This window comes from Papio anubis, chromosome 7 (genome assembly GCF_008728515.1).
Source record: "Papio anubis isolate 15944 chromosome 7, Panubis1.0, whole genome shotgun sequence".
Taxonomy (NCBI): Eukaryota; Metazoa; Chordata; class Mammalia; order Primates; family Cercopithecidae; genus Papio; species Papio anubis.
This window is the reverse complement of record NC_044982.1, coordinates 112,135,149-112,158,480: the sequence shown is the minus strand read 5'-3', so window position 1 is coordinate 112,158,480 and position 23,332 is coordinate 112,135,149. Positions and strand designations below refer to the sequence as shown.

The 23,332-nt window shown below is 41.5% G+C and overlaps 1 protein-coding gene across 15 annotated transcripts in view; it reads right to left on the bottom strand.

The window, feature by feature from the left end:
• The window catches only part of SCAPER (S-phase cyclin A associated protein in the ER), a 553,621-nt gene extending 538,431 nt beyond the window's left edge, over positions 1-15,190 (bottom strand). For 5 of the 15 annotated variants that reach the window (XM_017960807.3, XM_021940762.2, XM_017960810.3 and 2 more), the window contains exon 1: positions 15,144-15,190. Coding sequence is in view for 9 of the 15 variants with exons in the window: in XM_031668453.1 (XP_031524313.1) it covers positions 14,705-14,820 (116 nt within the window). In the remaining 6 variants the exon portion in view is untranslated. Of the gene's footprint in view, positions 1-14,704; positions 14,910-15,037; positions 15,120-15,143 lie in introns of those variants that run through there. The other 10 variants (XM_017960805.3, XM_017960806.3, XM_017960812.3 and 7 more) reach the window with 8 other exon arrangements.
• Positions 15,191-23,332: the final 8,142 nt, after the last annotated feature.

Here is a 23,332-nt window from a genome sequence, read left to right as displayed (position 1 = left end):
CAGGCCTGCCTTACAAGAGCTCCTGAAGGAAGCACTAAACATGGAAAAGACAACCGGTGCCAGCCACTGCAAAACATGCCAAATGGTAAAGACCATCGATGCTATGAAGGAACTGCATCAATTAACGGGCAAAATAACCAGTTAACATCATAATGACAGGATCAAATTCACATATAACAATATTAACCTTAAATGTAAATGGGCTAAATGCCTCAATTAAAAGACACAGACTGGCAAACTGGACAAAGAGTCAAGACCCATCAGTGTGCTGTATTCAGGAGAGACATCTCATGTGCAGAGATACACACAGGTCAAACTAAAGTATGGAGGAAGGTCTACCAAGCAAATGGAAAGCAAAAAAAAGCAGGGGTTGCAATCCTAGTCTCTGATAAAACAGACTTTAAACCAACAAAGATCAAAAGACATAAAGGCCATTACATAATGGTAAAGGGATCAATTCAACAAGTAGAGCAGCTATCCTAAATATACATGCATCCAATACAGGAGCACCAAGATGTATAAAGCAAATCCTTAGAGACCTACAAAGAGACTTAGACTCCCACACAATAATAATGGGAGACCTTAACACCCTACTGTCAATATTAGACAGATTAACGAAACAGAAGGTTAACAAGGATATCCAGGACTTGAACTCAGCTCTGCACCAAGTGGACCTAATAGACATCTACAGAACTCTCCACCCAAATCAACAGAATATTCTTCTCAGCACCACATCGCACTTATCCTAAAATTGACCATATAATTGGAAATAAAGCACTCCTCAGCAAATATAAAAGAAATCACAACAAACTATCTCTCAGACCACAGTGCAATCAACTTAGAACTCAGGACTAAGAAAATCACTCAAAACTACACAAATACAGGGAAACTGAACAATCTGCTCCTGAATGACTACTGGGTAAATAATGAAACGAAGGCAGAAATAATGATGTTCTTTGAAACCAATCAGAACAAAGACACAACATACCAGAATCTCTAGGACACATTTAAAGCAGTGGGTAGAGGGAAATTTATAGCACTAAATGCCCACAAGAGAAAGCAGCAAAGATCTAAAATCTGCACCCTAACATCACAATTAAAAGAACTAGAGAAGAGCAAATAAATTCAAAGGCTAGCAGAAGGCAAGAAATAACTAAGATCAGAGCAGAGCTGAAGGAGATAGAGACGCAAAAAACCCTTCAAAAAAATCAATGAATCCAGGAGCTGTTTTTTTGAAAAGATCAAAAAAATTGATAGACCACTAGCAAGACTAATAAAGAATAAAAGAAAGAAGAATCAAACAGACACAATAAAAAATGATAAAGGGGATATCACCACAGAGCCCACAGAAACACAAACTACCATCAGAGAATACTATAAACACCTCTATGCAAATAAACTAGAAAATCCAGAACAAACGGATAAATTCCTGGACACATACACCCTCCTAAGACTAAACCAGGAAGAAGTTGAATCTCTGAATAGACCTTAACAGGCTCTGAAATTGAGGCAATAATTAAGAGCCTACCAACCAAAAAAAGCCCAGGACCAGATGGATTCACAGCCAAATTCTACCAGAGGTACAAATAGGAGCTGGTACCATTCCTTCTGAAACTATTCCAATCAATAGAAAAAGAGGGAATCCTCCCTAACTCATTTTATGAGGCCAGCATCATCCTGATACCAAAGCCTGGCAGAGACACAACAAAAAAAGGGAATTTTAGACCAATATCCCTGATGAACATCAATGCAAAAATCCTCAGTAGAATACTGGCAAATTGAATCCATAGCACATCAAAAAGCTTATCCACCCACAATCAAGTCAGCTTCATCCCTGGGATGCAAGGCTGGTTCAACATATACAAATCAATAAACATAATCCATCACATAAACAAAATCAATGACAAAAACCACATGATTATCTCAATAGATGCAGAAAAGGCCTTAGACAAAATTCAACAGCCCTTCAAGCTAAAAACTCCCAATAAACTAGGTATTAATGGAACATATCTCAAAATAATAAGTTATTTATGACAAACCCACAGTCAAGATCATACTGAATGGGCAAAAACTGGAAGCATTCCCTTTGAAAATTGGCACAAGACAAGGACGCCCTCTCTCACCACTCCTATTCAACACAGTGTTGGAAGTTCTGGCCAAGGCAATTAGGCAAGAGAAAGAAATAAAGGGTATTCAATTAGGAAAAGAGGAAGCCAAATTGTCCCTGTTTGCAGATAACATGACTATATACTTAGAAAACCCCATCATCCCAGCCCAAAATCTCCTTAAGCTGATAAGCAACTTCAGCAAAGTCTCAGGATATAAAATCGATGTGCAAAAATCACAAGCAATACACCAATAACAGAAAAACAGAGAGCCAAATCATGAGTGAACTCCCATTCACAATTGCTACAAAGAGAATAAAATACCTAGGAATCCAACTTACAAGGGATGTAAAGAACCTCTTCAAGGAGAACTACAAACCACTACTCAACAAAATAAAAGAGGACACAAACAAACGGAATAATATTCCATGCTCATGGATAGGAAGAATCAATATCATGAAAATGGCCATACTGCCCAAAGTAATTTATAGACTCAATGCCATCCCCATCAAGTTACCAATGACTTTCTTCACAAAATTGGAAAAAACTACTTTAAAGTTCATACGGAACCAAAAAAGGGCCCACATTGCCAAGACAATCCTAAGTAAAAATGACAAAGGTGGAGACTTCACATTACCTGACTTCAAACTATGCTACAAGGCTACAGTAACCAAAACAGCATGGTAATGGTACCAAAACAGATACATAGACCAATGGAATAGAACAGAGGCCTCAGAAATAACACCACACATCTACAACCATCTGAACTTCAACTATCTGAACTTTGACAAACCTGACAAAAACAAGAAATGGGAAAAGGATTCCCTATTTAATAAATGGTGCAGGGAAAACTGGCTAGCCATATGTAGAAAGCTGAAACTGGATCCCTTCCTTATACAAAATTATACAAAAATTAATTCAAGATGGATTAAAGACTTAAATGTAAGACCTAAAACCATAAAAACTCTAGAAGAAAACCTAGGCAATACCATTCAGGACATATGCATGGGCAAAGACGTCATGACTAAAACACCAAAAGCAATGGCAACAAAATCCAAAATTGACAAATGGGATCTAATTAAACTAAATAGCTCCTGCACGGCAAAAGAAACTACCATCAGAGTGAACAGGCAACCTACAGAATGGGAGAAAATTTTTGCAATCTATCCATCTGACTAAGGGCTAATATCCAGAATCTACAAAGAACTTAAACAAATTTACAAGAAAAAACAACTCCATCAAAAAGTGGGCAAGGGATATGAACAAACACTTCTCAAAAGAAGACATTTATGCAGCCAACAGACACATGAAGAAATGCTCATCATCACTGGCCATCAGAGAAATGCAAATCAAAACCACAATGAGATACCATCTCATGCTAGTTAGAATGGTCATCATTAAAAAGTCAGGAAACAGGCCAGGCGCGGTGGCTCAAGCCTGTAATCCCAGCACTTTGGGAGGCCAAGATGGGCGGATCACGAGGTCAAGAGATCGAGACCATCCTGGCTAACCCGGTGAAACCCCGTCTCTACTAAAAAAATACAAAAAACTAGCCGGCCATGGTGGCGGGCACCTGTAGTCCCAGCTACTTGGGAGGCTGAGGCAGGAGAATGGTATGAACCCGGGAGGCAGAGCTTGCAGTGAGCTGAGATCCAGCCACTGCACTCCAGCCTGGGCGACAAAGCGAGACTCCGTCTCAAAAAAAAAAAAAAAAAAGTCAGGAAACAACAGATGTTGGAGAGGATGTGGAGAAATAGGAATGCTTTTACACTGTTGGTGGGGGTGTCAATTAGTTCAACCATTGTGGAAGACAGTGTGGCAATTCCTCGACGATCTACAACTAGAAATACCATTTGACCCAGCAATCCCATTACTGAGTATATCCCCAAAGGATTATAAATCATGCTGCTATAAAGACACATGCACACGTATGTTTACTGCAGCACTGTTCACAATAGCAAAGACTTGGAACCAACCCAAATGTCCATCAGTGATAGACTGGATTAAGAAAATGTGGCACATATGCATCATGGAATACTATGCAGCCATAAAAAACGATGAGTTCATTTCCTTTGCAGGGACATGGATGAAGCTGGAGACCATTATTATCAGCAAACTATGACAAGGACAGAAAACCAAACACTGCATGTTCTCACTCATAGGTGGGAATTGAACAATAAGAACACTTGGACACAGGGTGGGGCCTGTCGTGGGGTGGAGGCTGGGGGAGGGATAGCATTAGGAGAGATACCTAATGTAAATGACAAGTTGATGGGTGCAGCAAACCAACATGGCACATGTATAGCTATGTAACAACCTGCACTTTGTGCACATGTACCCTAGAACTTAAAGTATAATAAAAAAAAAAAGAAAGTCATTGCATAATGATAAAGGGACAATTCATCAAAAGGATATAACCACTGTAGATATGTATGCACCCAACATTGGAGCACCAAAATTTTAACGCCACTGAAGGGAAAAATAGACAGCAATACGTTAATAGTAGGGGACTTCAATATCCCACTTTCAATAAGGGATAGATCATCCAGACAAAAAAAAAAAATCAACAAAGAAACAGTGAACTTGAACAATTCTGTAGGCCTAATGGACCTAACAGACATATGCAGAACATTCCAACCAACAGCAGCAGAATATACAAAACATTTTCAAGCACACACAATATTCCCTAGGATAGATCATATGTTAGGCCACAAAACTCAAGAAGTTCAAGAATTCAACAAATTCAAGAAGACTTAAATGATAAGTACCTTTTCTGACCACAATGGTATAAAGCTAGAAATAACAGGAAGAAAACTGAAAAATTCACAAATATGTGAAAATTAAACAACACACAACTAAACAATCAATGGGTCAAAGAAAAAAATCAAAAGGAAAATCAAAAAGTATCTGAAACAAGTGAAAATGGTAATACAACATAGCAAAACTTACGGGATACAATAAAAGCAGTTCTAAGGGGCAAGTTTATAGTGATAAAAGCCTACATAAAGACAGACAGGGCTGGGCACAGTGGCTCAGGCCTGTAATTCCAGCCCTTTGGGAGGCCGAGGTGGGCAGATCACCTGTGGTCAGGAGTTCAAGACCAGCCTGGCCAACATGGTGCAACCCCATTTCTACTAAAAATACAAAAAATTAGCTGGGTGCAGTGGCACGTGCCTGCAGTCCCAGGTACTTGTAAGGCTGAAACAGGAGAATCGCTTGAACTTGGGAGGTGGAGGTTGCAGTGAGCTGAGATCACACCACTGCACTCCAGCGTGGGCGATAGAGTGAGACTTCAACTCAAAAAAAATGACACAGACCTCAGCCTTGCATGATGTGAACACCTGTAATCTCAGCTAGTCAGGAGACTGTGGTGGGAGGATTGCTTGAGCCCAAGAGTTCGAGGCTGTAGTGTGCTATGATCATGCCTGAAACTAGTCTATACATTCCAACCTGGGCAACATAGCATGATCCCAACTATGAAAAGAAAAAAAGAGAAAGATGAAACAACTCAGATAAATAACCTAAGTTTACACCTCAAAGAACTAAAAAAAGAACAAAATAAATCTAAAGTCAGCATAAGGAAGGAAATAATAACAGAGCAAAAATCAATGAAATAGAGACTAGAAAAACAGAAAAGATCAATGAAACTAAGAGTTGAAATGAAACTCTTATGAAAAAGATAAATGAAACTGAAAAACCTTTAGCTAGACTAAGAAAAAAGAAGACACAAACAAAATTATAAATGTAAGAGGAAACATTACAACTGATATTACAGAAATAAAGGGATCATAAAAGACTACTTTGAATAATTACATGCCAACAAATTCAATAACTTAGAGAAAATAAGTAAACTCCTAGAAATATACAACCTACCAAGACTGAATCATGAAGAAATAAAAAATCTGACCAGATCAATAACAAGTAAGAAGGCTGATTGTGTAATAAAAAACTCAGGAGAGAGAAGAACCTAGGACCTCATGGCTTCACTGGCAAATTCTACCAAACATTTAATGAAGAATTAATACCAATCCTTCTCAAACTCTTCCCAAAAACTGAAGAAAATATTTCCAAACTCATTTTACAAGGCCAACATTACCCTAATACCAAAGCCAGACATAAACACTAGAAGAAAAGAAAATTACAGGCCCATATCCCTGATGAATATAGATTCAAAAATCCTCCACAAAATACCAGCAAACCAATCCAACAGCTTATTGAAAGCATCATACACTATGATCAGGTAGGAATTATTTGTGGCTTGCAAGAATGGTTCAACATATGCAAATTAACATATCAGATACACCACATTAACAGAACAAAGAATGAAAATCATATGATCATCTCAATAAATGCAGAAAAAGCATCTGACAAAATTCAACATCATTTCAAGATAAAAACTTTCAATAAATTAGGTACATAAGTAATGTCATAATAAAGATCATAGATGACAAGCCCACAGCTAACATTATACACAACAGTGAAAATTTAAAAGCTTTTCCTCTGAGATCAAGAACAAGACAAGAATGCCATCTCATCCAGTTCTATTCAATATAGTCCTGGAAATTCTAGCAAGGGCAATTAGTCAAGAAAAAAAATAAAATAAAAGTACCCAAGTTAGGAAAAAAAGAAATGAAATTGTCTGTTTGCAGATGAGATGATCTTATATACGGAAAACCCTAAAGGTTCCACCAAAAACTATTAGAACTAGTAAATTCAGTAAAGTTGTAGTATATAAAATCAAAATACAAAATGGAAAAATCAGTAGCTTTTCTACACACTAACAATGAACCATCCAAAAAAGAAATTAAAAAAAAAACCCATTTACAACAGCATGAAGGACATGAAAGACAATAAAAGGCTGGCCACAGTGGCTCACACCTGTAATCCCAGTACTTTGGGAGGCCAAGGCAGGCCAATCACTTGAGCCCAGGAATTCAAGATCAGCCTGGGCAATATGGCGAAACCCTGTCTCTACCAAAAATACGAAAATTGGCCAGGCATGGTCGGGTGTACCTGTAGTCCCAGATACTCAGGAAGTTGAGGTGGGAGGATAACCAGAGCCTGGGGAGGTCAAGGCTGCAGTGAGCTGTGATCATACCATTGCACTCCAGACTGGGTGACAGAATGACATCCTATTTTAGGATTGTTTATTTTATTGTTTATTTTAGCAACAAAAATAATAATATAATATTAAAATACTTAGGATATAAATCTAACCAAGGAAAAGAAAGATCTATACACTGCAAACCATAAAACATTGATGACAAACTGAAAATAATACAAATAAAGAGAAAGACATCCCATGTTCATGAACTGGAAGAATTAACACTGTTAAAATATCCATACTACCCAAAGCAATCTACAAATTCAACATAATCCCTATCAAAATCTCCGTGACGTTTCTCACAAAAATAGAAAAAACAATCCTAGACCTGGCACAGCGGTTCATACCTGTAACCCTATAATCCTAGCACTTTGGGAGGCCAACGCAGGCAGACCACTTGAGCTCAAGAGTTTGAGACCAGCCTGGGCAATGTGGAGAATACACAAATACAAAATAATACCAGAAATCCACCAAAAATACAAAAATACAAAAACATAGCCAGGCATAGTGGCACACACCTGTAGTCCCAGCTCCCTGGGAGGCTAAGGAAGGAGGCTCACTTGAACCCAGGAGATAGAGGCTGCAGTAAGCTATGATCGTGCTACTGCACTCCAGCCTGGGTGACAGAGTGAGACCTCATCTCTAAAAATATTAACTTTTTTTTTTAAAAAAGAGTAAGTTCTGAAGTCAGACACAAATACATATCCCAAGTCTGCCAATTACAAACTACACAGCCTTTAGACAAATTCTTTAACACTTTTGAATCTCAGGGTACACAGCTATAAAACAAGAGTAAAAATATCTACTTTGTAGGGTTATTTTCAAAATCAAAGAAAGTAAACATGAAGAAATATCTGATGGCAAACAACCAGTACTCAATACTTGGTAGCTGTGCACCAGAGGATTATGGGTAATTTTTTTGTTATTTTCAGATTTTCTGATATATGATTGCACTGCACTACAATTACAGCTTTAAAACCCTATAATGATTTAAATTTAAAGTACTTCCAAATTACAGATTAAACTAGGCTCTCACTTAAAATTTTTCAGTCCAGAGTTCACAAACTCTTAATTACAGGCCTTTTCCTACAAAAAGGAAAAAGAAAGGTTAGTTCAAGATTAGCCGGGTACAGCAGCTCACACCTGTAATCCTAGCACTTTGGGAGGCTGAGGCGGGCAGGTTGCCTGAGCTCAGGAGTTCAAGACCAGCATGGACAACATGACAAAACCCCATCTCTACCAAAAATACAAAAACTTAGCTGGGTGTGGTGGTGCGCACCTGAAGTCCCAGGTACTCGGACGACTGAGGCATGAGAACTGCTTGAACCCAGGAGGCAGAAGTTGCAGTGAGCTGGCATCACACCACTGCACTCCAGCCTGGGTGACAGAGAGAGACTCTATCTCAAAAAAAAAAAAAAGAAAAGACTGAGTTATTATTTCTTAAGTCCCACCAGATACTGATTAACTTCAAATCCTTACATCACTGCATCTTGTGCGTTCAATTAGGCATCTGACAGATTATTGTCTCTGCCTCTGAACTGAAATGCTTAACTTTGTTTTTAAATAAATTCTAGATATTTCCAGGTACACTTAGGTAAACAGGTACTACAGTGTAAAAATAAACACCAGTAGGAGATGTATACTTCACACTAGATTACCACAAAGGATTTCTGGGGAGCAATTCACTTGATTATATGAATAAAAAGCCAACAGAGAGCAACCAAGAGGAAGAATAAGAACCCATGTCAGGTTAAATAGCATAACTATGTCAGGTTAAAAGGGTTATGTTCTCATTTCACCAAAAAACGTATACGAATGGCTAATAAGCATATGAAAAGATGTTGAAATCACTAGTCATTAGGGAAATACATATCAAAGCCACAATGAGACGTAACTTGGGCGTACCCACCAAAATGTCTACAGTCAGACAGACAGACAAAACAACTGTTGGAGAAGATGTGGAGAAACTGGAATCCTCACACACTGCAATGGAAATGTAAACCAGTACCGCTGGTTTGGTAACAATCTGGCAGTTCCTCAAAAAGTAAAAGATAAGCCACCATATAACCCAGCAATTCTACTCCTAGGTTTATACTCAAGAGAAATGAAAACACAAGTCCACACAAAAACTTCCACAAGAATATTGACAGCAGCAATAGCCAAAAAGTAGAAACAATGCAAGATGTTCACGAACTGATAAATGAATAAATAAAATGTGGTATATCCATATGATGGAATATTATTCGTCCATAAAAAGGAATGAAGGGCTGATACATGCTACAACATGGATGAACCTTGAAAACATTATGTTAAATGGAAGAAGTCAGACACAAAAGGCTTCATATTGTACAATTCCATTTATGCGAAATGTCCTGAATAGGCAAATCCATAAAGACAGCAAGTAGATTAGTGGGTGGCTAGAGCTGGAGATAAGATGGGGAAGTGGGGAGGGAGGCCAGAATGGAAAATAGCTGCTAATGCTTATGGGGTTTCACATTGGGGTACTGAAAATGTTCTAAAGTTGATTGCAGTAATGGATCCACAACTCTGTGAATACATTAAAATCACTGAAGTGTACATTTTAAATGGGTGGATTTTATGGTATATGAAGTCAATAAAGCTTTAAATTAAAAAAGAAAGCAAGCTATGTCCTAATCCAAAATGTCCAAAACTGCAATCATTCAGTTACTACCTTCATGATATTTGCCATAACTAAGTACCACCTATAAAACAATTTACATAATTTTCTTTCAATAAAATGACATTTACTCAAAAAACACTATCTTAAATGTAAAATCAGTTAATACACAAGAAATATGGATATGGCAAAATACTGACAGGGGTACTCAAGTAAATGAAATTTGAGAAACTCGGGACTGCAAAAAAAACAGTGGCCAAGCAGAAAGTGCAGCACCCAAAAAATCAAAGACAAAAGGCAGTAAACAGGGAATGAACACTAGGTCTGGCTGAGCCCAAAGTGTCTGAACAAGTTCCTGCCTTGTTCAGAACTGAAGTCTCACTTGTCTTATTCTGCCCTGCAATTCCGGAATATCTGTGGAGATGCCTAAGAATCCTAGAGACGGAAATGTAAAGATGGGCTCAAGTGCCAGGAAAGGTATATCTTTTCTTTATCCAAGTTTGGGTACACAGGTTGTAAAAGAGCAAGGAGTAAATGGCAGACCCAAAGCAGTGAGAAGCCTGCTGGTAGCCCTACTCCAAAATATAGGGGCCCATCTAACTGAAGCCAGGATAGTATATCTATGAATTATCCACATATTGGTCAATAAATTGTAGAAAAATTGAGGTTTGCAATCACAGTTCCTCTCCAGGGTTCACAAAGTCTGTCACCCATGTTTTTGCCTTTTCCAATGTTTAAGAAAATCTGAGTATTTGCCTTTCTGAGTCTGATACTTTAATGTTGTCGCAGGCATACTCAAAAACTACCAATAATTGTTCACATCTTTGCTAATCGGAAAATACATGTATTATGGTAAAAATGAGTAGTTTGTAGCCAGGTGTGGTGGCAGGCGCCTGTAGTCCCAGCTACTCGCGAGGCTGAGGCAGGAGAATCGCTGGAACCCGGGAGGCAGAGGTTGCAGTAAGCCGAGATCCCACCACTGCACTCCAGCCTGGGCGACAGAGCAAGACACCATCTCAAAAGAAAAAACAGTAATTTGAAGAGCAATATAGACATTTTGTAATTCTAAATTGTTTAATAAGATTTTCAATTCTGATTACTTCTATATATACTGCCATGAATATGTCAACCAAGTTATTTATTTTCTCTCATGAAAGTGGCATGCTCAATTGAAAATACTGAAACTCTCTCTCTTTTCCAATACTGTATTAAAAGCAGTCCTAATGCATACAAAAATCTTGACAAATTAAATACGATGTCTGAAACTTGCTTCAAAACAATTTAGTGGGGAGGTAACTTTTATGGAATAATACTGCCTATGTATAATGTATAGCTAATTTTTGAAATAGATTGATACATAGCAGTTCATCATACTATTCTCTTTTGTGTATGTTTCAAAACATAAAATGAACTTATTACTTTAAGAAGTTATCATTTTGGCAAAACTTCATGAAATCTTTAGTGTTTCATGTCACAGAAGAAAAAGTCTTTCCATAAATAATTTCTTTCTAATAATATTCTTTGAGACAGAGTCTCGCTGTCTTGCTCAGGCTGCAGTACAGTGGCACGATCTTGGCTCACTGCAACCTCCACCTCCCAGATTCAAGCAATTCTCCTGCCTCAGCCTCCTGAGTAGCTGGGACTAGAGGCACATGCCAGCATGTCCAGCTAATTTTTTGTATTTTTAGTAGACACGGGGTTTCACCGTGTTAGCCAGAATGGTCTCGATCTCCTGACCTTGTGATCTGCCTGCCTCGGCCTCCCAAAGTGCTGGGAGTACAGGCGTGAGCCACCATACCCAGCCTCTAATAATTTTTAAAGCTAGCTCCATCACTGGACTGCAGATCTTTTCACTCTTTGTATTTCACAAGACTCATAGCCAATCAGTGAAAGCCAAACATGTTTGTGAAAAAGGTTAGCTACAAATGCACCACGGAATACTATGCAGCCATAAAAAAGAACAAAATCAAGCCCTCTGCAGTAACACGGATGGAGCTGGAGACCACTGTCCTAAGTGACTTAACGTGAGAAAAGAAAACCAAATACTGTGTGTTCTCACTTATAAGTGGGAATTAAACAGTGAATACATGATGGTAAAAGTTACGAACAACAGACACTAGGGATCACTAGACCAAGGGGGGCATGGGCTGAAAAACCACCTGTTGTCTACTGTGCTTATGGCCTGTGTGTGTGATGGGATAGTTGGGACCCCAAGCATCAGCATCAAACAATTTACCCATGTAACAAATCTACACATGTACCCTTACCATATAATAAAAGTTGAATTTAAAAAAAAAAAGTTACTGGCCGGGCGCGGTGGCTCAAGCCTGTAATCCCAGCACTTTGGGAGGCCGAGATGGGCGGATCACGAGGTCAGGAGATCGAGACCATCCTGGCTAACACGGTGAAACCCCGTCTCTACTAAGAAATACAAAAAATAGCCGGGCGAGGTGGCGGGCGCCTGTAGTCCCAGCTACTCGGGAGGCTGAGGCCGGAGAATGGCGTGAACCCGGGAGGCAGAGCTTGTAGTGAGCTGAGATCCGGCCACTGCACTCCAGCCTGGGCTACAGAGCGAGACTCCGTCTCAAAAAAAAAAAAAAAAAAAAAAAGTTACCATCCAGCAGAAACTGCAAACAGAATTTTATTGATTTAAGTTTTGCTATGCCAGCCATTTACAGTTTTCTCTTCTACAATTTCAGAAATGCCAATTACACAATGGATATCAGATTGTACCCTTAGAGAGAATTCTATTAAACTTCCCCCTAAATAATACCACCACTTTCTAAGTGTTTAAATAACATTCACATGTGATTCCCAAAGAAGTTGTTTCTCCTTTAAAACTAATCTGGGCTGTGGTCAGAGATCAGCATGGCCAGCATGGCGAAACCCCATCTCTACTAAAAATACAAAAAAAATTAGCCGGGCATGGTGGTGAGCGCCTGTAGTCCCAGCTACTCAGGAAGCTGAGGCAGGAAAATCGCTTGAACCCAGGAGGTGGAGTTTGCAGTGAGCCAAGATCGCCCCACTGCACTCCAGCCTGGGTGACAGAGTGAGACTCGGTTTCAAGAAAAAAGAAAGTGAAAGAAATGACAGAATCTCAAGTCCCTTCATCTTACTTATCTTTAAAACATTCCTGTAGCTAATTGAAGAGATTAATGGCCTTACTATCAATCTTTTAGGAGTTCTTAAAATACCTATGAAGCACCAAGGGCAAACATTTTTAAAGTCCGTTTAGAATACTTCATCCTTTGGACCCCAGTCACCAAAATTTATTTTAAAACACATTTGTGCAGTACTGCTGATTACATTTCCATGGTTGTTTGACCTGAACCACCAAGTGATTAACCATAATGCTATGGTCTGCATGTTTGTGTTCTTCAAAATTCGTGTTGAAATCCTAGTTTCCAAGGTCATATTAGGAGGTGGGGCCTTTGGGAGATGACTGTATTACGAGGGCAGAGTGTTAATGAATGGGATAAATGCCCTTATAAGAGGCCAGAGAGAGACCCCTTCACCCTTGCACCATGTAAGGAGACAGGTAGAGGGTGCCACCTATTAACCAGAAAGCAGGCTATCACCAAACACTGAATCATCAGACATCTTGATCTAGGACTTCCTAGCCTCCAGAACTGCAAGAAATGAATTTCTGTTGTTTATAAGCCACTCAGTCTGAGGTATTTTGTTATACCAGACTCAAATGGACCAAAGACACATAGAGAATATTTGTAATGCAGCTCAAGGGAGTGTGAAGAAAGAAGGAAAAGAGCATTTGTTGAGGGCTTACCATGGGCCAGGAACAGTTCTAAATGCTTTACAGACACCTAATTTATTACTATCAACAAATTTATGAGGTGGATATTATTCCTTCTTTACAGATGAGAAAGGCTCAGAAAAATTAATTTGCCAAAAACAAGGGGTGGAGCTGAGATTCAAACTCAACTCAATCTGCCTTCAAAGCCATCAGATTACTTCTCCCACAAAGACAACCTTCCAAAATACATTAAAAATTGACTCTTTGATTGATAAAAAATTATTTAGTGAATATCATTCTTCATTTCAAGTGGCATAAATCATCTGCAACCAACAAACTTTGAGGAAAAGTCATAGTTAACAGAAATAATAGAAGGGACAGAGCACCAGAATAGGCCAGAGTAGGACAGTGGTCAGACTACTAACCTTAGGTCAGAAAACTTAATACCAGATTTACCACTCACCAGCTGGTGATCTAAGGCAAATAATAACCTTTTGAGCCCCCGTTTTTCCATTCATAAAATAAGCATTACTCCTAGCCCACCCATCCTTCTACCACAGATTATTTAAGAAGATGAAAAGTTAATGATGAAATTAATCCATAAGCTAAGACAAACTATAATTCATATAAGGAATTAGTATCTGTTTGGTAAAATGACTATTAGTGAAGAGCTATTTTCACGGAAGATAACTTATCACAACTAGAATAAGAGATGCAGTCCACCAGCAACAGGAAGCTGCTCACAAACAGGTGGCCTCATCTCAGCGGGGGCCCCCTTAACAACAGCACATGTTGCTCTGAGGACCAGTTTTGTGTCTGCTTTCTAACAATCCCGTTCCTCCCTGCTGCCGTTCCCACGAACGAGACTGTAAAACGGTGTAGGGGAAGGCGCGAAGGAAGTGCTGGGAGAAGAGCAGCAACAGAAGCAGGAGGCTGGGTCCCACAACTCCCAGGTGCGAGGGGCTCTTCACTCCTCCAGGCCTCAGCTCACGCATCTGGAAGACGGAGAGGCCATTCCTGCCCTGTTTCCTGGGCAGAGCTAAGATCAGAGTACAGGGAAAGCACGGTAAACCCCGCTGAGAATGAAAGATGACGATGACGATCACCTGTCAAACGAAGGGCGGCTCCTCCAGGAGCCCCTCGCATTTAGACATTCCAGAAGCCTCGTCACCCGCGGCCGGGGCTGCCCCCAAGTGAGGTGACGCGGCAGCCCCCTACTCATCCCTCAAACCGCGTAGTGTGCGGGGTCTTACGTCCCTAACACCCCAGATGAGCCCGCAGAGGAGGCCCGGACGCGGCTCACTCCCGCCCCCGTCCCAAGGCCTCCGAGGCCGACCTCTGAGCCCTCCCCAGGCTACCGCGGCTCCCCTCCCCCAGCAACGATCCCTGCCCCGCTCCACCCGCACTCCCAGGTGAGGGGAGGGGGTGAAAGGGCGTACCCCGCCGCCATTTTGTCCCCTAGTCCCCGGAAGGCATTCAGACGGCCCGCGCCCCAGCCCGGACCCGCCCGGGTCTGCGCTACGCACGCCCCTCGCGGACACTCACCCCCCGACCGCCCTGCGCACTTCGAAGCGGCTCAGAGCGTCCCGCCGGGAAAGGGGCGGGGCGGGGCGGGGCGGGGCAGGGAGGCCTCGGAGAGGCGGGGTGGCTTCTAGACGCACCACGTGATCTCAGCCGCTGCCGCGCCGCTCCCGGCTGCAAGAGCTGTGTAGTCCGCGCGCAGGCGCACGTCGGTTCGCGCCGTTGGGGCGCCCAGAGGGGAGTTCGGACGGTTGATTTGGTTCGATGTCCGGGCGCGGCTTTTCCGAAGCTGTTTCTTTTCCTAGGTTAAGCTTACACCGCCGCTTTTGGTCACACAGGCCCTTCTCGTACTCAGTCTCTTCCCTCCGCCTGCCTTATCACCACAGTCAATCCACAGATTAAGGATTCAGAGGCGCGCCTCACAGAAATCTGTACTGGTGAAAGCACTTGGCAGGAACACGCCGGGCTGCGCTGAACACAACTAGGCCTCCTAGAGGCTTTATCAGGGCCTTTCTGTGTGCCAGGCTTGGAAGGTCGAAGTACAGAGACCTAACAAAATACGTTTCATCTACTTCAAAGACAAACGCATGATGAATTAAATACTTTAACATTTAAATTGGTCTAAACAAAATAGAAAAAGATTCAATGCAGACCGTAATTATCAAACGAATATTCCCTGTCCCTTTTCATCCAGCTGGGAAACAGCTCTTTGCACTTCCCTCTCCCTCCTCAGCCGCAGTAGGCCGGAAGTCCTGGACCCACAAGTGCTGTGGGGGCAGGAACCATATGGCTATGTTCTGGCTCCCTTCGTCTCTTGCCTTCTTAGGAAACTCGCTTTTTCATTTATTCAGCAAATGTGTATTGACCACATACTATGTATCAGATGGTATTCTAGATGCTTGGAGTTAATACGTGAGCAAAATAAACAGAAATCTCTAAAAAAAGCCTCCGACTTCTTGGAGCAGGGTGAAACCAGGCAAGTGTTACATCAAGTTTAGCCAAAAGCTGAGTCCTTACATATTTTAAGTTCAGCCTGAAACTTTCTCCCTAAATAGTGAACTATAACCTAAATGGAGGTGTAAACAGACTGCAGCCTACTGTTGCGCCAATCACCAAGTTTTGGCCAAAGGCGGCCAGCTGTTCAAACCGTGTTCAAATAAGGTAAAGGTCTAGCTATAACCAATCCGGCTGTTTCCCTACCTCACTTTTCTTTCTCTGTCTATAGACCTTTCTCCACCATGTGGCTCTGCGGGAGTCTGTGTGAACCTACTCTGGCTCAGGAGGCTGCCTGATTCGGGAATAGTTCTTTGCTCAAACTCTGTTTAATTTGGCTAAGGTTTTGCTTTTAACACAAGAAATAGTAAACACAATAAATAAGTAAATTCTATAACATGCTAGGCACGACAGTAAACAAAATGAGCAGGATAAGGGGGATAGAGTAGGGAACGTACTACAATTCCATAAAAGGTGGTCAGGACCTCATTTCTTAACTATCCCCGCCTCCTTTCATACCCATAAGCATGTAAACAACCTGAAGTCTCTCCCGTCTTTAAATCTCTCACCCAACCTACCAGACTCCACTTCAACCTCTGCTTTCTTTCCTATGATACATTTCTCCAATTATCTAAACAAGAGTGCCTCCAATTCTTCAACCACTACTCAAGTCTGGACTTACTGCACTCTGATTTCTGCCCCACCAACCCACTGAAACCATTCTTTCCAAAGTCACTAGGGGCCAGCTGCCATGGCTCACGCCTGTAATCCCAGCACTTTGGGAGGCTGAGGCAGGTGGATCACCCGAGGTCAGGAGTTCGAGACCACCCTGGCCAAAAATGGTGAAACCCCGTGTTTACTAAAAATACAAAAAAAAAAAAAAAAATAGCCAGGTGTGGTGGCGCACACTCGGGAGGCTGAGGCATGAGAATCCCTTGAACCTGGGTAACAGAGGTTTGCAGTGAGCCGAGATCATGCCACTGCACTCCAGCCTGGGTGACAGAGCAAGACTCTGTCTCAATTAAAAAAAAAAAAAGAAAAAAAAGTTGGGCTGGGCCGCTGGCTCCCGCCTGTAATCCCAGCACTTTGGGAGGCCGAGGCGGGCAGATCACGAGGTCAGGAGATCGGACTATCCTGGCCAACATGGTGAAACCCCGTCTCTACTAAAAATACAAAAATTAGCTGAGTGTGGTGGCATGTGCCTGTAATCCCAGCTACTCAGGATTCTGAGGCAGCAGAATCGCTTGAACCAGGGAGACGGAGGTTGCAGTGAGCTGAGATCGCGCCACTACACTCCAGCCTGTCCAGAGAGTGAGACTCTGTCTCAGAAAAAAAAAGTTATAGGGATTTCCCTACTGTATATCTTATGGACATTATCATCATTACCTAACTTAATTTCTCCTCATGACACTCCTTCCTTCTGGAAATACTTTTCCTTGCCTTCCATTTTTACTCTCTTGGTAGCACTTCTCCATCTCTATCCACTCCCTCTCCATCTCTTTTAAAGTCTCTCTTCTTTCTTCCAGACTTTAAATATTGGTATCCCACAGGAATAGGTGTAAGCCTTCAATCTTTTCCTACTGGACACACTCTCTATGTGACCACTGCCTTTTACATAACTTTGATTAGCATCTTTATGCTCTGCATTTCCCAATATGTATCTCCAGCCCTGATTCCTGCTCCTGGGATCCAGGCCACATGGTTAACTACCTACTGGTCATGTCCACTCGAGTTAATAAAAATAATTATGACAAAAACCATTCCTCTTTCTTATATACATATAAAACAGCTTTATTGAGATATAACATACATATAAAACAGCTTTATTGAGATATAACATACATACTATACAACTTTCTCACTTAAATTATACAAATCAGTGGTTTTTAGGATAGTCACGGAATTGTGCAATCATCACTGCATTTTCTTCACCCCAAAAAGAAACCCAGTACTCGCGTCTCCATTTTCCCTCAATTCCCTCAGCCATAGGCAACCACTAATCTACTTTCTGTGTGCATAGATTTGCCTATTTCGGACATCTCGTATAAAGGGAGTCATGAAATGTGGTATTTTGTAACTGACTTCTTTCAGTTTGCATATTTTCATGGTATGTTGCCGTGCACGGTGACTCACACCTGTAATCCCAGCACTTTGGGAGGCCAAGGCAGGCGGCTCACAAGGTCAGGAGATCGAGACCATCCTGGCTAACAAGGTGAAACCCCATCTTGACTAAAAAATAGAAAAAATTAGCCGGGCATGGTGGGCGCCTGTAGTCTCAGCTACTTGGGAGGCTGAGACAGGAGAATGGCGTGAACCCGGAAGGTGGAGCTTGCAGTGAGCCAAGATCACACCACTGCACTCCAGCCTGGGTGACAGAGAGAGACTCTGTCTCAAAAAAAAAAAAAAAAAGGTATGTCCACGTTGTAGCATGCATCAACACTTCATTCCTTTTTAAGGCTGAGTAATAGTCCATTGCATAGAATATATAATCACCTTTTATTTATCCATCAGTGGAAGGACATACAGACCATCTCTACTTTTTGACTATTATGAACAATGCTGCTATGCACATTCATTTACAAGTTTTTGTGGGGATATATATTTTCATTTCTTTTGGGTATATTCCTAGGAGTAGAATTGCTGGGCTACATAGTAACTGTATTTTAAAATTTTTCTGGAACTGCTAGATGATTTACCAAACCAGCTACACCATTTTATACTCCCACCAGCAGCATGTAAGGGTTCCAGTTTCTCCACATCTTTTCCAACATTTATCATTGTCTGTCTTTTTTATTACAACCATCTGAGTGGATGTGAAGTGGTATCTCATTGTAGTTTTGATCTGCACTTGCCTGATAGCATATTTTCATGTGCTTGTTGGCCATTTGTGTATGGTATTAGAGAAATGTCTATTGAAATCCTTTGCCAATTTTTTAATCAGGTTACCACTCATTGTCTTTTGCCACAAAATCTATTCCTATTAATGATATGCCAAACAGTCTGGTTCCCCTCCATGATATGCTGCTCCTTGGCCCCACTGATGGCAGACATGTAACTTGCTTCAGCCAATAAAATGTAAGCAGGAATGTCAGTTCCAAGCAGAAGTTTTAAGAGCCAGTTGTGGGTTCACCATATCTCTTTTCTGTCTGCCACAAGCAATTTGTTTTAGAAAGAAGCTATTCCATCAGCATAAGTTCCACACTAGAGATGACATGGAGCAGAACCACAGCTGATCCCCAGTGGACGTGTAGCATTTGCTATGGTTTGGCTGTGTCGCCACCCAAATATAATCTTGAATTATAATCCCCATAATCCCCACATATCTAGGGAGAGACCTGGTGGGAGGTGATGGGATCATGGGAGCGGTTTCCCCGGTGCTGTTCTCATGACAGTGAGTTCTCACTAGAGCTGATGGTTTTAAAAGGGCCTCTTCCCCCTTTACTCCTCATTCATCTCTCTCTCTCACCTGCAGCCATATGAGATGTGACTCCTCCCCTTTCACCATAATTGTAACTTTCCTGAGGCTTCCCCAGCCATGCAGAACTGTGAGTCAATTAAACTTCCTTCCTTTATAAATTACCCAGCCTTGGGTGTTTGTTTATAGTAGTGTGAAAACAGACTAATACAGCATTTGTTTTTGTAAGCCACTCAGATGCTTGGGGACATTTGTTACTGCAGCATAACCTAGCCTGGCCTAGAGGACACACTTATCCTATGTGACTGGCTCCACTGTCCCTTCAGGCTCCTTGACATGGCCTATGAGGCCCTGAAGATCAGGCTTGTTGACCTATACAGCCTCATTTTTAGGCCATTCCCTCAACCACCCTATCCTCCAGACAAGATAAAATGCATTCAGGCCCTGGAATTTACTTCTTCCTCTCTCTTTCTCCCTCTCCCTAACCTGACTTTGCCCAAGTATTCATTATTACTGGATTAATATAATATTAATAGCTATATTTGCCTAAATATTTTCTATGCACAGGACATATATGTGTGTGCATGTGTACACACACGTCTTGTGCATTGTTGTCAGATAAAATACATGTGTGTGTGTATGTACACACATACGCACACACACATATATGTATATATTTGGTCTGACAGCAACCCTGAGAATTAGGTGCCATATCCCATTTTACAAATCAACAAAGACCCTAGATTTACTTTTCCTGGTGCTAGGAAGGGGTAGGGCCAGAATTTGAACCTAGGTCTATTTGATTCCAAAGCCCTTCTTTGAGTCATTATGCTATATTAAGAATTAAAAGTAATTGAATGTTATTAAGCATTTGCTATATGGCAGGCATTATGCTAAATGGATATTAGCATGAACTTTTCCTGGATTATATTTAACGCATATTAAGAAATCCATGCACTCAAAATATAGAATAGTGGTATCCCACAGCAGTTTAAGGCCCTGAATTTGGAGATAGATAACATAATATGCGACCTTGAGGAAATTACTAAAATTCTGTAAACTCCACATTCATCATCTTTAAAATGGAGCAATAAAATACACCTCAAAGGGTTTTGTGAGTATTAATGAATCAATTTTTAGAAAGCACTTAGAAAGCCTTAGCATAGAGAAAGAGGTCAAATTATACCAACTATAATGTTTCTTTTGTCATCTAATCTCACAACAAACATATGAGGTGGGTACTACTGTATAACTACCCTCTTTTCTTCAGCTGCCCTGTCTTTTCCCACCTCCCGACTTCCACACCTGAGTCTCTCCAGAATGTCCCTGCTCCTTTTTGCTACCTGATCAACTCCTCCCCACCTCTAGGACTTGCCCCAGATATCCTTTCCTGCACTTTGGCAGCAGGCTTGGTTGCTTCTTCCTCTGGACTTACAAAACATTTTGTATGAACTTCAATAGTTAGACTTCTTGGAAAGCAAGGAACAAGAATCCACTTGGCCAGATGTGGTGGCTCACACCTGTAATCCCAGCACTTTGGGAGGCTGAGGCAGGCGGATCACGAGGTCAGGAGATTGAGACCATCCTGACTAACATGGTGAAACCCCGTCTCTACTAAAAAATACAAAAAAAATTAGCCGGGCGTGGTGGCAGGCACCTGTAATCCCAGCTACTTGGGAGGCTGAGGTAGGAGAATGGTATGAACCTGGGAGGTGGAGCTTGCAGTGAGCAGAGATGGCGTCACTGCACTCCAGCCTGGGTGACAGAGCAAGACTCTGTCTCAAAAAAAAATATATCTTCAACTGTTTACTATACCATGCTCAGCCCCAGACCCACTTCTAAAGTCAAATCTAGTGACTCAGGAGAGAAATGTAAGGTCTATTCCAAGAAAAATAAACTTATACACCAAAACCACTGCAAAAACATGTATTTTCACCAGCAGTAACCTGAAAAACATTTATGGGAGTAGATTCTAAGGGTGTTTTATAAGAAAAGATAGAATATGATAACAGACCAGGCTAAACTTACAATATGGATGTCCTTACCTGAGGTTCTCATTTTAATGTGCTAAATTGAGCGACTAGGCGGAGCACAGTGGCTGACCCCTATAATCCCAGAACTTTGGGAGGCTAAGGTAGGCGGATGACCTGAGGTCAGGAGCTCAAGACCAGCCTGGCCAACATGTTGAAACCCCATCTCTACTAAAAATACAAAAATTAGCCAGGTGTGGTGGCACATGCCTATAATCCCAGCTACTCGGGAGGCTGAGTCAGGAGAATCACTTGAACCCAGGAGGCAGTGGAGGTTGCAGTGAGCCAAGATTGCGCCAATGCACTTCAGCCTGGGTGACACAGCAAGACTCCATCTCAAAAATAAATAAGTAAATAAAGCAAATGGAAGCATCTCTAATGGTTTGCTTGGATGACTGACTGAAACTAGGATTCAGTAGTGGCCTACATTAAATGAAGCTAAGCTGAGATGCCAGAACATCTCATATAATGTGGAAAAAGCAAAGGTTTGTTTTTCATTTTGTTTTGTTTTGTTTTTTTGAAACGGAGTCTCCCACTGTCGTCTAGGCTGGAGTGCAGTGGCACGATCTTGGCTCACTGCAAACTCCGCCTCCCAGGTTCAAGTGATTCTCCTACCTCAGCCTCCCAAATAGCTGGGATTACAGGCACCTGCCACCACGCCCAGCTAATTTGTTTTATTTTTAGTAGAGACAGGGTTTCACTGTGTTAACTAGGCTGGTCTCAAACTCCTGACCTAAAGATCTGCCTACCTCGGCCTCCCAAAAAAGGTCAAACCACAGGGTCATATAGAAAAGGATCAAGGTTATGAGAAGGTTGGAGTTTATTTGTTATGTGTAACCTGTTCAACCACTTCCTGACTATGTTTCCTGGAAGGACCCAGAGGGCACTAAGACATTGAGAAAACATTAGTCAGAGAAGTGTAGGCATCCTCAAAAGTTCTGCAATGGCTGTCCTCTCTGGACTAAGGATGATTGAAACGATTATCTGATTTCTATGGGAGTGTTGGCATCGTGGCAGGGACCATGTAGTAATACTTAACCAACAGAGACAAGGAGGCACAATTACCATAATGGGCAGCAGGCAGTCAGAAACTTTTGACATTGAGAGATTTGTGGGGCTGCTAACTCAAGACAGGGTCCCTAGGAATACAATAGATGGGCAGCCTGCTGAAGTATTACTTGATATATGCAACTGGCAGAACTATAGGTCAAGTGAGCAGAAACCTGTCTTGAGTTGTCACAAAAGGAAATTGTAGCCTCTCATTTAGTTCCCAGACCTAAACTGCTTCACATACTTAGGGTCCAGGGTTTGAAGCAGAAACTGAGTCCCCTTGAGGAAAGAAACTACAACACTGTCACAACTGTATACTATAAATATTTCTCCAAGCCTTTCCCAAAAGGACCTGTGGCTATCATCAGGATGAGTGTGCACTGAGGAAAGGGGCATACCTAGGTTTTGAAGGATTATTACACACTACTCTGAGTTTTTGCTAATCCTTGAGAACCCCTGGATTGATTGAGAGCTTTGGGTGGTCAAGTAGAAAATGAAATTTATAATCAAGTCCATCACTCAGAGGGCTCAATAGGTTCTGTAGACCCACTGTGAAGTTATTTGGACTAGCCATACCTGTCAACTGGCAAAATCCCTGCCTCAGCTCCCTGACCCATAAAGAGAGGACTCTTATGGTTAGGTAGAGCCAAGTAGAAGCCACTGGAACTGCTCTTCTCTAACAAAATGGTAAGCTAAAAACAATACCACATCCCTGTGGGAATTGC